Source organism: Equus przewalskii, chromosome 16 (assembly GCF_037783145.1).
Source record: "Equus przewalskii isolate Varuska chromosome 16, EquPr2, whole genome shotgun sequence".
Classification (NCBI taxonomy): Eukaryota; Metazoa; Chordata; class Mammalia; order Perissodactyla; family Equidae; genus Equus; species Equus przewalskii.
This window is the reverse complement of record NC_091846.1, coordinates 49965593-49978423: the sequence shown is the minus strand read 5'-3', so window position 1 is coordinate 49978423 and position 12831 is coordinate 49965593. Positions and strand designations below refer to the sequence as shown.

Sequence of the window (12831 nt, the reverse complement as noted above, 5' to 3'; positions counted from 1 at the left end):
TCTCTCTGAAGGAGTAAAACCATTCAGAAAATACTCAAGTTCTTATGTATGTGGATGAACCAATAAGGACGTCTTTTTCCCAAAAAAACAGCATTTCAGAATGCTTTGCACCATGTTTCTACTTCACCTAAAGAGAAAAGACCCTATCCACTGTCCATTTTTAGACATGGAGCGGGGATTGGGCTTTGGATTTTCTTTTGTTTTACATTTTTTTGTAGGCATATTATTAGAAACTCATTTGTACTGGCTTTTTATCTTATATTTCTAAATTGGCATATATGTATGTATATGGGTGTGTCTCCATCTGTCCATAACATATGTGAGGAAAATACGGAACTAGAGAATATTAGATAAATTCTCATTGTCTAAAATGCCTTATAAATGGTTGGGAATTGTGTTGTTTCTTTGTGTTGAGGTCTTGGATGGTGACAACTTTTATTAACATTTTTAATGTCCTTTTATTGTTCAAGATAACTATACATTATTTAGTAAAATTGTGTAATTGCTACTCACTGGAAAGATTTTAACTTCAAATCAGATAAATATATTCAATGGCATGATATATCTATGCAAAATGTGTATCATTTAAATTTTCATTAAGACATTTTGTGAAAATGTTGATTTTTCTCGGACCATGCTGCTGTAAATTGATGGTTCTTTAACAAAATATTTTTAGACTTTAATGTAGTGATCCTGAATGCTCTGTGCATTTCCCCAACTTTGAGATGGAGAAAACTAGGCCTGTCTTTTGATAAAAGATTCAGATTGAATTTTTTTGTATGCTTTTCTTAACAAATTTGCTAACACCTTTCAGTTATATTTCCAAATGATTTTTTCCCGTTTATAAAAAAGAAGAAAATTGAGAAATGACTTGGACTTTTTTTTTACTTATTGATTTTTTTCTTTTTCTACTTTAAAAAGTAATAAATAGTTCACATATACTACATGCCATTATTATTTGTGATAATTGCACTATCTGTACAATCTATATTGTTCACATTTTCTTTAAAAAACAGCAGACAGTTTTCTGTCATAAAACAAATCTGGCTTGTATCGATTGGAACAGATACATCGTCATTTAAAGGAGTTTTAAGGTTTCCTTCTTGCATTGACTGATGTAAGCTTTAAATCCATGTCTGGCTCTTAATTTTAGCAAATGGCATGACACACTATATCCATGAAGAGCTTTTGACAAAATTTATCAGAATATCTTTGGTGTGTGGTTTACTCAGGTGGCTTCAGTTTCCCTTTAGTAAAATACTATTCCAGTGCTGCTGCTAGAGTACAGAACAATGTTGTTACTGTGAACGCATCTTCTGCAGATGATATCCTGTTCCCTTTCTTTGTTGATATTTTTCTTTCTTAAACTTTGTCGCTCAGAATATCTTTAATGCTAGCCAAGGAGTCAGGGATTTGGACGTATTTTCATGGACTTCCAAAGCTTTTTTCCCCCAGGTGAGTTACCTGTAAGGAACAGTCATACATTATTCAGGTATTTCATTTCAGCATGTGTAACAAATTTTACATTATATCTTTGAAGCTTTTGCTTAAGATTAATAAAATTTTTTTTTTACCAAAAAGAATCTATACAAAGTGCTGTAATTGAGTTTCTCTTGTAATCTTTTTCCTTCTACTTCTGCCGAAGAATCTGTTATTAAGTTTAACTTGTACATGACTTCAAATTTGCTATATTTGATTTTATGACTAGCTTCTCCAACCACTGCATCGAAGTCTAGCATTTTGAGAACTTGCTTATTTAGGTGGGAGAGTCCTGACCCTATGGCTCTTCTCCTTTTTCCTAGCCTTTCACAATGCCCTTTTTAATGTTCATCTGAGATTGGAGTGGGAATGCAGGGAAAAAAAAACTTTGCAGTTTCATCAATCTCATCTGCTGGTGCCCACGTCTTACATTTCTGTGTTGAATAAAACGTGTATTTTAGGATTGTTTGAAAATGACGGGCAGTTCTGTCATTTTATATCTGTCAGGTTTTTTTTAATACTGAACGGTATTAAAACAGTATATACTGTTCAGTATTAAAAAAATGGGTAGACTCTTTTACATTTATTTATATAGTTTCTTTATTCAATTAAATCAATAAAGTTTCTCATATATTACCTTTTGGTGAATAACTTGCATTTATTCTTAGCTTGTGCCACGATTTACCTCTCAGTATTACCCTGAATGATCCAATTTGGAAATACTGTTATAACTTAATTAAATGCTCTAGCTATATCATTAAAGATCATTGAAATTGATTTTTTGCTAAATCTATTATTTGCTTGTTTTTAACGTCATACCATGTAATTTAAAAAAAAATCAGTTGTAAATAGGACTAACTTGCCTCTTCCAAATATGAAATGACATAATGTGTTTACTAAAATTAATCATTCACAACTAGACATTTTTAAATGTTTACTGAGAACCTTGTGAGTGTAGTAGCACAATTTAAGGTTTAGACCTTACTCTCCATTTTTATTTTGAGTGCTCTCTTTGTATTTATGTAATTTGCACATATATAAGTTTTACAAATATATATGCATAGGTATATAAAATGCATACTTTTAAGTTTATTTTAGATTGTAAATCTAGTTTAAATTGTTCAAGTATTTAAAATTCTCATTTCCATTGACTTGCTGATATATAACTAAAGAATGTTGGATAAATATGGTATTATAATTATAGTAAATGTAAATAAATATTGTCCATAGTGCATATTTGTATAAGTAAAAATTGATGATCATTCATCACCCCAATGAAATTTACAAAATATTGTGTAAAGGTTAATAGTGTGTTTAAAATTTTCCGTGACCAACCGTATGTTGAATTAAAGTTACAGTCACACAGAATTCTTGAATCCACATTTTTTTAGCGTCAGAATTTTATTTTTTATTTCCTGCTATGTAATGGACATGTATACATACCTCTTAGTATGAGACTACTTATAGGGATAGAGCTATTCAGTAATATTTTATCTTGCATAATATGTTAATGTTTTTTCATTTTTATTCTATTTATAACATTACTAAATATTACTAAATATTAATTTAATTTTAACCTAATATTTGAATAAGTGTGCCATTATGGTCATCTTTTAATGCATTTGAACATAAAGCAATTTGTAGGGTCTTTATTACTGTATTTAAAAGTTGCGTTTAAATCTGTTTTAAAGGAATAGTCATGACAGTGGAAGAACCCCCAGCGCGGAACTTTCATTTACATTTAGTTGGAAGGAAGAGCAAATATGGGAAGGCCATCATTTCTCTTTGTTGCATCCACGTAGGAAGCAATTTCATCACAGCATTCAGATTCAACAGAAAATTTAGAGCGTGTTCTTTAATTTAGAAGTGACTCTTTTATATCCAAATGCGCTGTATTTATGTAAAAACGTATCTTCAATGTTAATCTCTCCTCTCTACTAAAAATATAATCATTTTTTGTTAAGAGCATTAATATATCACTGATTAGTAATGACCTAGCAAATCCAGCAAGATATTTTTATTTGTACTACATTAAGAAAGTGTGAGTTAAAATCTTACAAGCATTCTTATTTCATTCATAACTAGTAAATATTAAGATGTAGCTATATTTTATGCACATTTTTCATCGTTATCTCTGTTTGTAGATAAGTGTCCAAAGTCTTCACACCTATTTTCTCTATGTATAAATAATTATTATAGACAAAAATAGAAGGAAGTGAAGTTTAGACTTTTTAACCCATACCAACCTACAGAATGGACGTAATAATTCAAAATTATTCAGTTGTGGTTCACATAGAAAATTATTTCTGTTTCTCGTATTGTTAAATGTTTCATTAAAAGATAAAAGTAAAATCAAGTCCTACTGTCTTTCTCATATTTTGGTGGGCAATGGCCAGAGGTTCAGCTGCTCTCCTGCTATATTTTCTTTCTTCAACTTTATTTTAAATATTATTCAGCATTGAAAAACTGAAAGAGTCTTTAATGGTGGTATTGACTAATACTTCAGTTACCTTTGGATATGTATTCTCTTTCTTAATTGGCAACATTGTAGATTGCTGTGAAAGCTATTAATAGGAGGATGTTGAAAGTGATAATAGATTGTATTTTGTTTATTTTTTTTTCCTATTCAAATTTTCAGGAACCTAAAACTAATACTGATGACTTTTTCAAAGACATAAACTCCTGCTGCCCACAGGAAGCAACAATGCAAGAACAAGATATGCCGTTCTTGCGAGGAGGGCCAGGCATGTACAAGGTAGTGAAGACAGGACCTTCCGGTCACAACATCAGAAGCTGCCCTAACCTTAGAGGTATCCCAATTGGAATGTTAGTTCTGGGAAACAAAGTCAAAGCAGTGGGAGAGGTATGGATTCTTGTAGCTTCATGACTTCTAGATGTTCATTTTTAATATAATACAACCAAAGCATCACTTTCTTCCAAAGGTTGCCATTTCCATCCCAGGTTTTTAAATGTTAATGTTCTTTATCTTCACTTGTATTGAAAATCCTAACGTAATTTTTCTGTGCTTCTTTTCTAATAACTTTATTCTAATAATTGTCCTTGTGAAAACAATATTTATATTAACAAAATGATGTGTATTGTATATATAAATGTTCGGTATTTGCATATATCTTTTCATTATTACAAATGTACTATACCGTCATGGATTAACAGCACTTTAAAATATTTGCTATGAATCGGTATGGAGGTGTGATATATAAAGGGTTTCATTTGTTTGTTCCCATTCGTGTGTCTCACTGAAGTCCTGAGCAAATAAAATTACTCCAGTCAACTGTGGCATTTGCCTCAGCTGATGAGCTTGAAGATGTAGTGTGTCATGCTATTTCTCAGTGTCAGGGTCATTTTCAAGTTGCATTGTAGGGGCTACCAACCTAAATAATAGAAAATGCTGTGTTAGGACATTTTAGGTACCAAAAAAAAAAAGAGCCATGTGTTTTTGAGTAACATTTAAAATTATTTAGGGATTATTTTTGTACCTTAAAAACTGTTATTTTAACTGAAGTCATAAATAAGCAGTATTTTACAGAACTCTTTTATTGATTTCTGTCTTACCTCAGTCTGTGGTCTTAATTTCAGAAACTAATTTCATGGTAGAAATTTATTGGAATGATTATACTGTTCAAACACTTAAACTTTTTGCTGGTTTTCAGCCTAAGTACCCCGAAAGAATCAAGCCAATCAATCATGCTTTTTGTTATGTACTAGGTAACCAATTCTGAAGGTACGTGGGTGCAGCTGGATAAGAACAGCATGGTAGAGTTCTGTGAGAGTGATGAAGGAGAGGCATGGTCCTTAGCTAGAGACAGAGGCGGAAACCAGTACCTCCGACATGAAGATGGCAAGTTGGCTTAACTTTGTGATTTATTCCCATTAACCTTTGAAATGCAGAAGTTTACAGTGTATTGTATTCTTTTGTTGTTGTAAAGAGCTTTTTGTGTGTTTATTTTTTAAGTAACAGCAAGACTCAGGGTTAAAAAATCTTGCATTTTCTAAAATTCGTTCATAAAATACATGGATACTAAATGCACTGAAAAAAGAGAATTAGAAGAAAATATGAAACATATGAATCCATTCTTCTGTGCCAGTCCAGGACTGAACATTTTACCATTTCTGCCAATAAATGGAAGTTAAGTTTTCAAACCACCAATGGTAGTACTTCTTTCAGGCAATTTCATCCAGTTGATTTCTGTTTCAGGAAAGGAGCATTGATTGAATAAATGCATAGCATCTTTTTAGGGACTCCTATTTTGTTGCTAGAGTTTCAATTTTAAACTTGATTTCACCTTTTTCAACAATGATCTCATTTAATAAAAGATTGTCCTTTTTGTCCCCCATCTTCATTCTCCTGTTGTCAAAAACTTGTTCTTCAAAAACTTGATGACCCTGTCATCACTTGGGTGAAGCTTTGACTGATCTTGACAGAGTCAAGAATTCCCTCCGTGTTCCTAAAGAACTGTATTCACCACTAAAACAAAACTGATATTATATTGAAGTTAATTTTTATTTCTTCATACCCAGATTGTGAGTTCCTTATCGACAGGCACAGGGTTTTTATCTTTGTATTGCTAATTCTAAAACAGTTTTGGCACACACTGACTGCTCACTAAGTTTTGTATATACAAGTTGAATCACAAAAATATTAGTTAGGACATCAAAATAAATAGACAAGTCAAGCATAGACTTTTCTACCAAATCCGAAAATTTTATAGGATAAGATCAGATAAATAAAAAAACATCCTTCTTTATCCAAAAGAGAATAAACTTATAATAGTCATAATCCAAGAGGTAATAATGGCCATGAGTATAGATAGATTCAAAAAAGCTTTGACATTTTGCGTGAATGACAGAGTACATTTAGATGTGTTAACGTTATACATTAAACATTCTCCCTTTTTCCTTACAACAAGACTTTGAGATAGGTTATATACTCTTCATTTTACAGGTAAGGAAACTAAAGTTCATAAAACTTAAAGTGACCTGCCTGTGGTTCTACAGCTGGATGCATGGCAAATGTAAGACTTGAGCCAGACTCTTCATTCGTATATCAAATGCTGTGCTCATTACAGCTTATCATACTGCATCAATAATCTGTTGAACAGTTTGAGAACCTGCTCCCTCCCTTGTCTTTACCAACAAACTTTTCTTAGTCAAAGATTATGTCATAAAATAATGTTCTGAGATGGTAGAACTATTCTTCCTTCTGTTTGGAGAAACAAAATGGTTTTATTTGGTATAAATCAGACATTTTACAAAATAACCTCCCATTTACAATATACTTACTACATATTACAGTATATTTATATATTCATAAATTCTTAAACATTTTTATTGTATAAGAATATTCAGATATAAATGAGAATACCTAAGCTGAGATCAGCTTTATATAAGACATAGTTAAAAATGAAGAGAATGGTTTAGGTGACCATCAAAGGACCTTTCTCGCTTAATAATGATTTTTACTGGCAGTACAGCATAATGTGTAAGAATGGACTCTGGAGCTGGACTGCCAGGGTACAAATGCCAGCTCTACAACTGGTCAGTTGTGTGACCTTGGCTAAATTACCTAACATCTCTGTGCCTCATTTTTCTCATTTACAAAATGAGGATACTTTATAAATTCAATATGAAAGCTAAACGAAAAATCCCATGTAGTTAGCAGATGGTAAGGTTAGCTATTATTGTGAAAATGTAAAATGCCTTCCATACTAAGGAGCAAGTTTTAACATGGGAAATTGAATTCCCATATACTTAGAAGGTAGAAGAGTCTTCGTAGAATACCTCTTAAACTAAACTAGGATATTGATTGTTCTAAGATGCATATTCAACCCTAAAAGAGGTTCTAGAGTTTCTCTCTGTAATAACTTATTACAAAAGAGTTAATCCTTTACTCTTTTGATAAATATATATATATTTGGTCATAATATGAGTCTTCATATTTTAACATGAAAGCTGGGATGATAAGGAAAGAAGCAATAAGAAGTTAGTACCTTAAAATCACTAAGAGTAGTTGATGTATCCAAATAGTCTGCTCACTGGAATTAGTATGTAAATGTATTTAATATGGAAATAAGAAAATTTGACACTTTTATAATTTATTTATATAAAGTAGTGTAAGTAAAGCAAAAGCTTTCCCCTTTGTAAAACTTCTCTATAGGTCTTTGGTATGTGTAGATAAAGCTAGTAGGCAAAGTTACTGCTATGGTAAAAACAGACTTCGCACTTGGTGCTAGATCGTCCTGAGTCTGGAAGGTGACAGTGATGCTGTCTTCTCCATTCAGATTACTATTCATGGGTATTATTTTCCAGAAGAAGTATTTCACTGCTGAAGTGTTTCATACTGAAGAGTATTGCCTAAGGGAAGTGCTAGGATTGGTTTCTTGAAAAAAGTCTTAAAAGTGCTGGTAAAGGGGTAGACCATACAGTACCACTGGTACAGCAGAATTCTGACTTACAGGTAGGAAGAAAACACTCCACCACTCTCTTCTGGTTCCATTTTTTGTTTAAAGGGGTATTGACTTTTAAAAATTTATTTAAAACTTTTTATTATTATTTTTTTTTTAGTGGAATAAATACTTTTTTCTTCCTTGTACCTTTTATTTGACAGATTTTCTTTTGCCTTTTTTCTAGCTGGCATTAATGTGACAATTTAATTATGGTATTAGTGTTTTTAGTATAATCTCAGACAGAATCTTATAGCTACTTGATTGATAATAGGAGATTAACTTAGTTTACCAGTTTATACATTGCATTCTTGCCATTTGTAAACTGGATAAAATATTTGCCATTTCCTTTTTGAAATAAGAGTTCTCATACATTTGTTGACGTCAGGATGTCTTAATAACCCTAATTACATGACCTGGTGTATTATCCTTTCACTTAGGGAAAATATCCTTATATAATAAGTAAAAATAAGTTAAAAGCTAAATTTTTCATAATTTTCTCATTCAGAACTTAAAATATTTTACAAGCGAAAATTCCTTTTGGTATCATGTACTCTTAGGTATTTTGAAGACACTTTTTTTTCTATTTGAGTACTAGCATCCAAAATATTTTGATTTCTGGTTTATAGGGTATCCATTTTTGTCTGGTAACATGCCCTTGTATAAATTTGTTAGAAATAAATGAGTTCTTGGTCTAGAAATATTAGTATACATTCAATGATGTATCCTGCCACAATAAAAGTAAATTGGCTGTATAAGAGCATATCCCATTTCTAAATTGCACTGTGTATTTGATAAAGGAAAAGAAAATTTTGTCATATACTTTGTCAGTGTCAATAACCTAATAGAATTATCATCAAATCTAAATGGAAGCTTATTTTAAAATCGAGCATAAAATCTTTCTTCAATTTTCTCTTTCTATTCTATGAATAGGGAATATCACAAAAGAAACTAATTTTATAGCTGTGCCTTTTATTGTAGAACAAGTTCTTCTGGATCAAAATGCCCAAACTCCTCCTCCTAGCCCCTTCTCAGTACAAGCTTTTAATAAAGGGGCGACTTGTAGTGCCCAAGGATTTGATTATGGACTCGGAAATAATAAAGGTAGGTGTTTAAAAGTGAGTCTTTTACTTACCTAACTTTACTATTTTTTATTACCTTCTCTCCTACCCATTTTTATTACTGTTCACCCACAAAATTTTGTCAAAGTTTGTTCCTAAGAAACTAATACTCAAAATTTTTACAAAGGTGTTCTTTTTACAGTATTGTTTTTACCAGTTTTAGCTGAAGTTTATAGGAGTTCTTGCTTATTGGTTCCTGTTTTAAAGACACTCACTTTGAATTCGCCACAAAGATTCCGTCACTGTACGTAGTAAGAGAACTCTGATTTTTATCATCAACTTATTATTAAGAGTGATGTTAATGAGTAAAAAAGAACTTTCCAAAATGATCCATTTAAAATCAGAATATTTTAAATAATATATTTAAGTAATATTGCACATCAGTTTAATTAAATATGTGTGGTCTCGGGTGTCTAACCAAGTATCTCAGTTAATTTAGAATTACATGAAATGATATTTTTGGGTTTGGAATGTATAGTAAAACCGGGAAGTGGTAAAAAGAAAAACAAAAACCCTAAGCCGCGTGAATATAAAATGTGTGCAGCTGTTTTTGGCTACGTTAATGGAAGAGACCAGCATCATGGACAGTCCAAACAATGATTATTTTAGAAAAATTTCTACCTGAATTTCATCCAAAATTGCATTTGTATTAAATTTGGACATTCGTGTTCTTTCCTGTGTACCTAATCCTGACTCCTTCAAGATCAGCCATATTGTCAGCAAGTAGCATACAGCTGGATGATGGGTAGGATGGAGAAGATAACCTACATCAAAATAATTTTACTTTAAAAGGTTATTTAAACTAATTCACAGGATTCGATTTCAAGAAACAAATACAGTGTCATTATACCTGATTTGCAGAGCAAGTGAAATAATGAAATAGTCAACAAAATACAAAATTACATCAATGTAGAGGACACATTCAGTGTAAAATAAAACCATTTTCTCTTCAATATCTTTATTACTTTCCACAAAGTACTTTTATGGAGGAAGCCTAGCCACAAGATTTCTTTTTTGGCTCTCCCTTCTGTACTGGATTGTTCTATCCTACAGGCTTGAGTACTGTCTGCTTTCTCATTTCTAGTAGCTCAGACTTCAACCAACCTAAGTTAGATCTTCATACTTAAATAGGGTGAATGCTTGGTGGTGTTTTCTTCATGTCCCTTTCTCTCTACCGTTGTCAATCCTTAAATTAAAATCTCAGTGTTTACTTACCACTACTATGCTTCTATAGTAATCTGTTTTAAAGCCATGTTTAATTCAAATTGTATGCTTTCAGTCTCTAAAGTGTCTAAATTGTGCTGGTGCCTACCACTTTAAATCAGTCTTTAAAATATAATTTGTTAAAACATCATAGGAATAAAAATCAACTTTTAGGAGACAGAGACATTGCTGAGAACATTTGTTATTAAATAGAAATAATAAAGTATTATTTTTTTAAAGGAGTGATTTGGGTAATATTGTTCAAAAATAGCATGCATTTGTTAATAGGCATTTTAAATATTTAAATGTAGCAAAGAAGTATTAAGAAACTTAAATCTGATTAAATATACCTGACCTTTATTTATTAACTTACATTTAACAGTAGTTCCCATTTTCTTTAACTCTTTATACTGTCCAAGAAATTGTTTTCTACAAAAGTTCTTTTTCCTTAAAACAATTTTATAAAATTCTTCATAATCTCTAAAATTCTTTCTATAATCTACAGCTTTAATTTTTTAAAAGTAAAGACGTGCAGCTGTGTACACATCTTTCCATGTAAATCTATTCCTTGTTAGTGCTTCATTTGAAATTTTCGTTTACAAAACTATTATGTTTAGGGAATATGGCTGGAAAGGTACTGTTTTCCAGTTTCGGCATCAACTAGTCTAGGTATTTTTTTTCCTCTTCTCTTCTTCAGCATCATTTAAACTGTTTAGTATACTTATTCTCGTAAATAAGGAGCTATCATCCTTCTAATTGTTTCATATTTTCAAAAATATTTTTCTGTTAAAGTCCCTTGTATTTAATTTTAAGGAAAAATGTCAGAATTCATTTTTAAGGTCTATTCGTATTAGGTAACTCATATTCCTTTTTATCTTATAGATGTTTATATTATCCATCCAAGCAAGAATTCATGCTTTTAAAAAAAAGTATAATTTCTTTGGCATAACAACTTAAAAATATACATTAATTTATTAACTATAAAGTAAATAAATTACTAAGTTTAACAACATATACTTTGCTTCCCTTCAATTCTACAATAAAAATAAAACTCTATTCATATTATTTACTTATTTTCTACATGAAATGTACTGCTTGTGAGTCAGGGTGGTCTAGTCATTGTTGGGCACTATGTAGAAGACATCATTTACTTAGATCTTCATTTATACTTCTATGATGTTGAATCAACTTATAGATTCTTCGTAAACTCTGCATTCTCTCATGCTGCTGCTGGATGTTGTATATGAATTTACATGGATTTGTTTTTGTAGGTAGGCTGTTATATAAGATTTTGGTGGGGTGGTCCATAATTAAAACAACATGCAGCACTTGGTCCCTATTTTGAGGATAACGAACACCAACTTCCACCCATTTCTGAATTGGCGTAGTTTTATTTAGTGTTTAACTTTACCTGAATGTCATAAAGCACCATTTACTTTGCCATTTGGGATGTTAATTAATAACGAGTTGTAGTTTTGACTGTTTTGCCTACTGCAGGTGACCAACTGAGTGCCATATTGAATTCCATTCAGTCACGGCCCAATCTCCCAGCTCCTTCCATCTTTGATCAAGCTGCAAAACCTCCCTCTTCCCTAGTCCACAGCCCATTTGTGTTCGGACAGCCCCTTTCCTTCCAGCAGCCTCAGCTTCAGAGTAAGTCTGTCAGTCTTACCTGCCTCATCAAGCCATTTCTGAAGCTTTGTTCTGAGTTGTTTATCAGTTAATAATTATTTATCAACTCACCTGACTGTTTTTATTTAATGAGGATGTTATCCCTTCCCACATTTCTGAAGCATTTAAGCTATTCTGAGCTAAGACCTTCTGCAGCTAAGACATTTATTTTTAATCACACATTTTTTAATTAAGTGTAGTTATTAAAATATGACTATTATGCTTTCTATTCTAATTCCAGTATAAGCAAATACATACTATAAAGCATTTTTTTAAAAAACTTATTTAAAATCTTTTATAATATGCACAACTATGCTAAGCATCAGTTATAGGGATAACTTTCATTGTTTTATGTTGGATTTTTGTTACTTTGCCCCAAGAGAATAAAACTATTTCACTATGCTGAATGAGATAGTTTATGAAAGTCTCAGCTTGCACACCCATTGTTTAGATTTAAATGCATGACTTCTTTGCTTTGATAAAGTACATTCACACTTAGGTATAAGTTATTTTTCTACAAAAATACTTTGATAACTGTTATTAGGATTACTTAAGAGAATGCCAGTTGGTTTAGTTTATATTAGGAACCAGGGTAGTATACAATTAGCAAATGATGTTATTCATTATGATATTATTATCTACCTTAGATAAAGAGTGTACAAAAGTATGAATGTTTCTAGGTTTGCACTATACATTAGACAAGTTTAATTAATGAAATTAGTTTGGAAACAAGTATTATCAATTTCTAGCTAATCATCTCTATTCATATGTAATATTCAGTTGAACGTCTCTTAAAAGAAGAATTTCAAGGAAACATAATAGTGTCACGTGTATGAAACAGTTTTTTCCTTCCTTGAGAAGCATTACAGAAGAATGAAAGAAAAGTGAAGACTTAG

The 12831-nt window shown here is 31.4% G+C and overlaps 1 protein-coding gene across 30 annotated transcripts in view; it reads left to right on the top strand.

Annotated features, from left to right (window-relative positions):
- Positions 1-12831, top strand: part of MYCBP2 (MYC binding protein 2) — a 256174-nt gene that overhangs the window by 177693 nt on the left and 65650 nt on the right. For 6 of the 30 annotated variants that reach the window (XM_070578960.1, XM_070578955.1, XM_070578954.1 and 3 more), the window contains 5 exons: positions 1381-1455; positions 4118-4342; positions 5206-5338; positions 8922-9044; positions 11738-11917. In XM_070578960.1, coding sequence (XP_070435061.1) covers positions 1381-1455; positions 4118-4342; positions 5206-5338; positions 8922-9044; positions 11738-11917 — 736 coding nt within the window. The remainder of the gene's footprint in view (positions 1-1380; positions 1456-4117; positions 4343-5205; positions 5339-8921; positions 9045-11737; positions 11918-12831) is intronic. The other 24 variants (XM_070578961.1, XM_070578980.1, XM_070578956.1 and 21 more) reach the window with 8 other exon arrangements.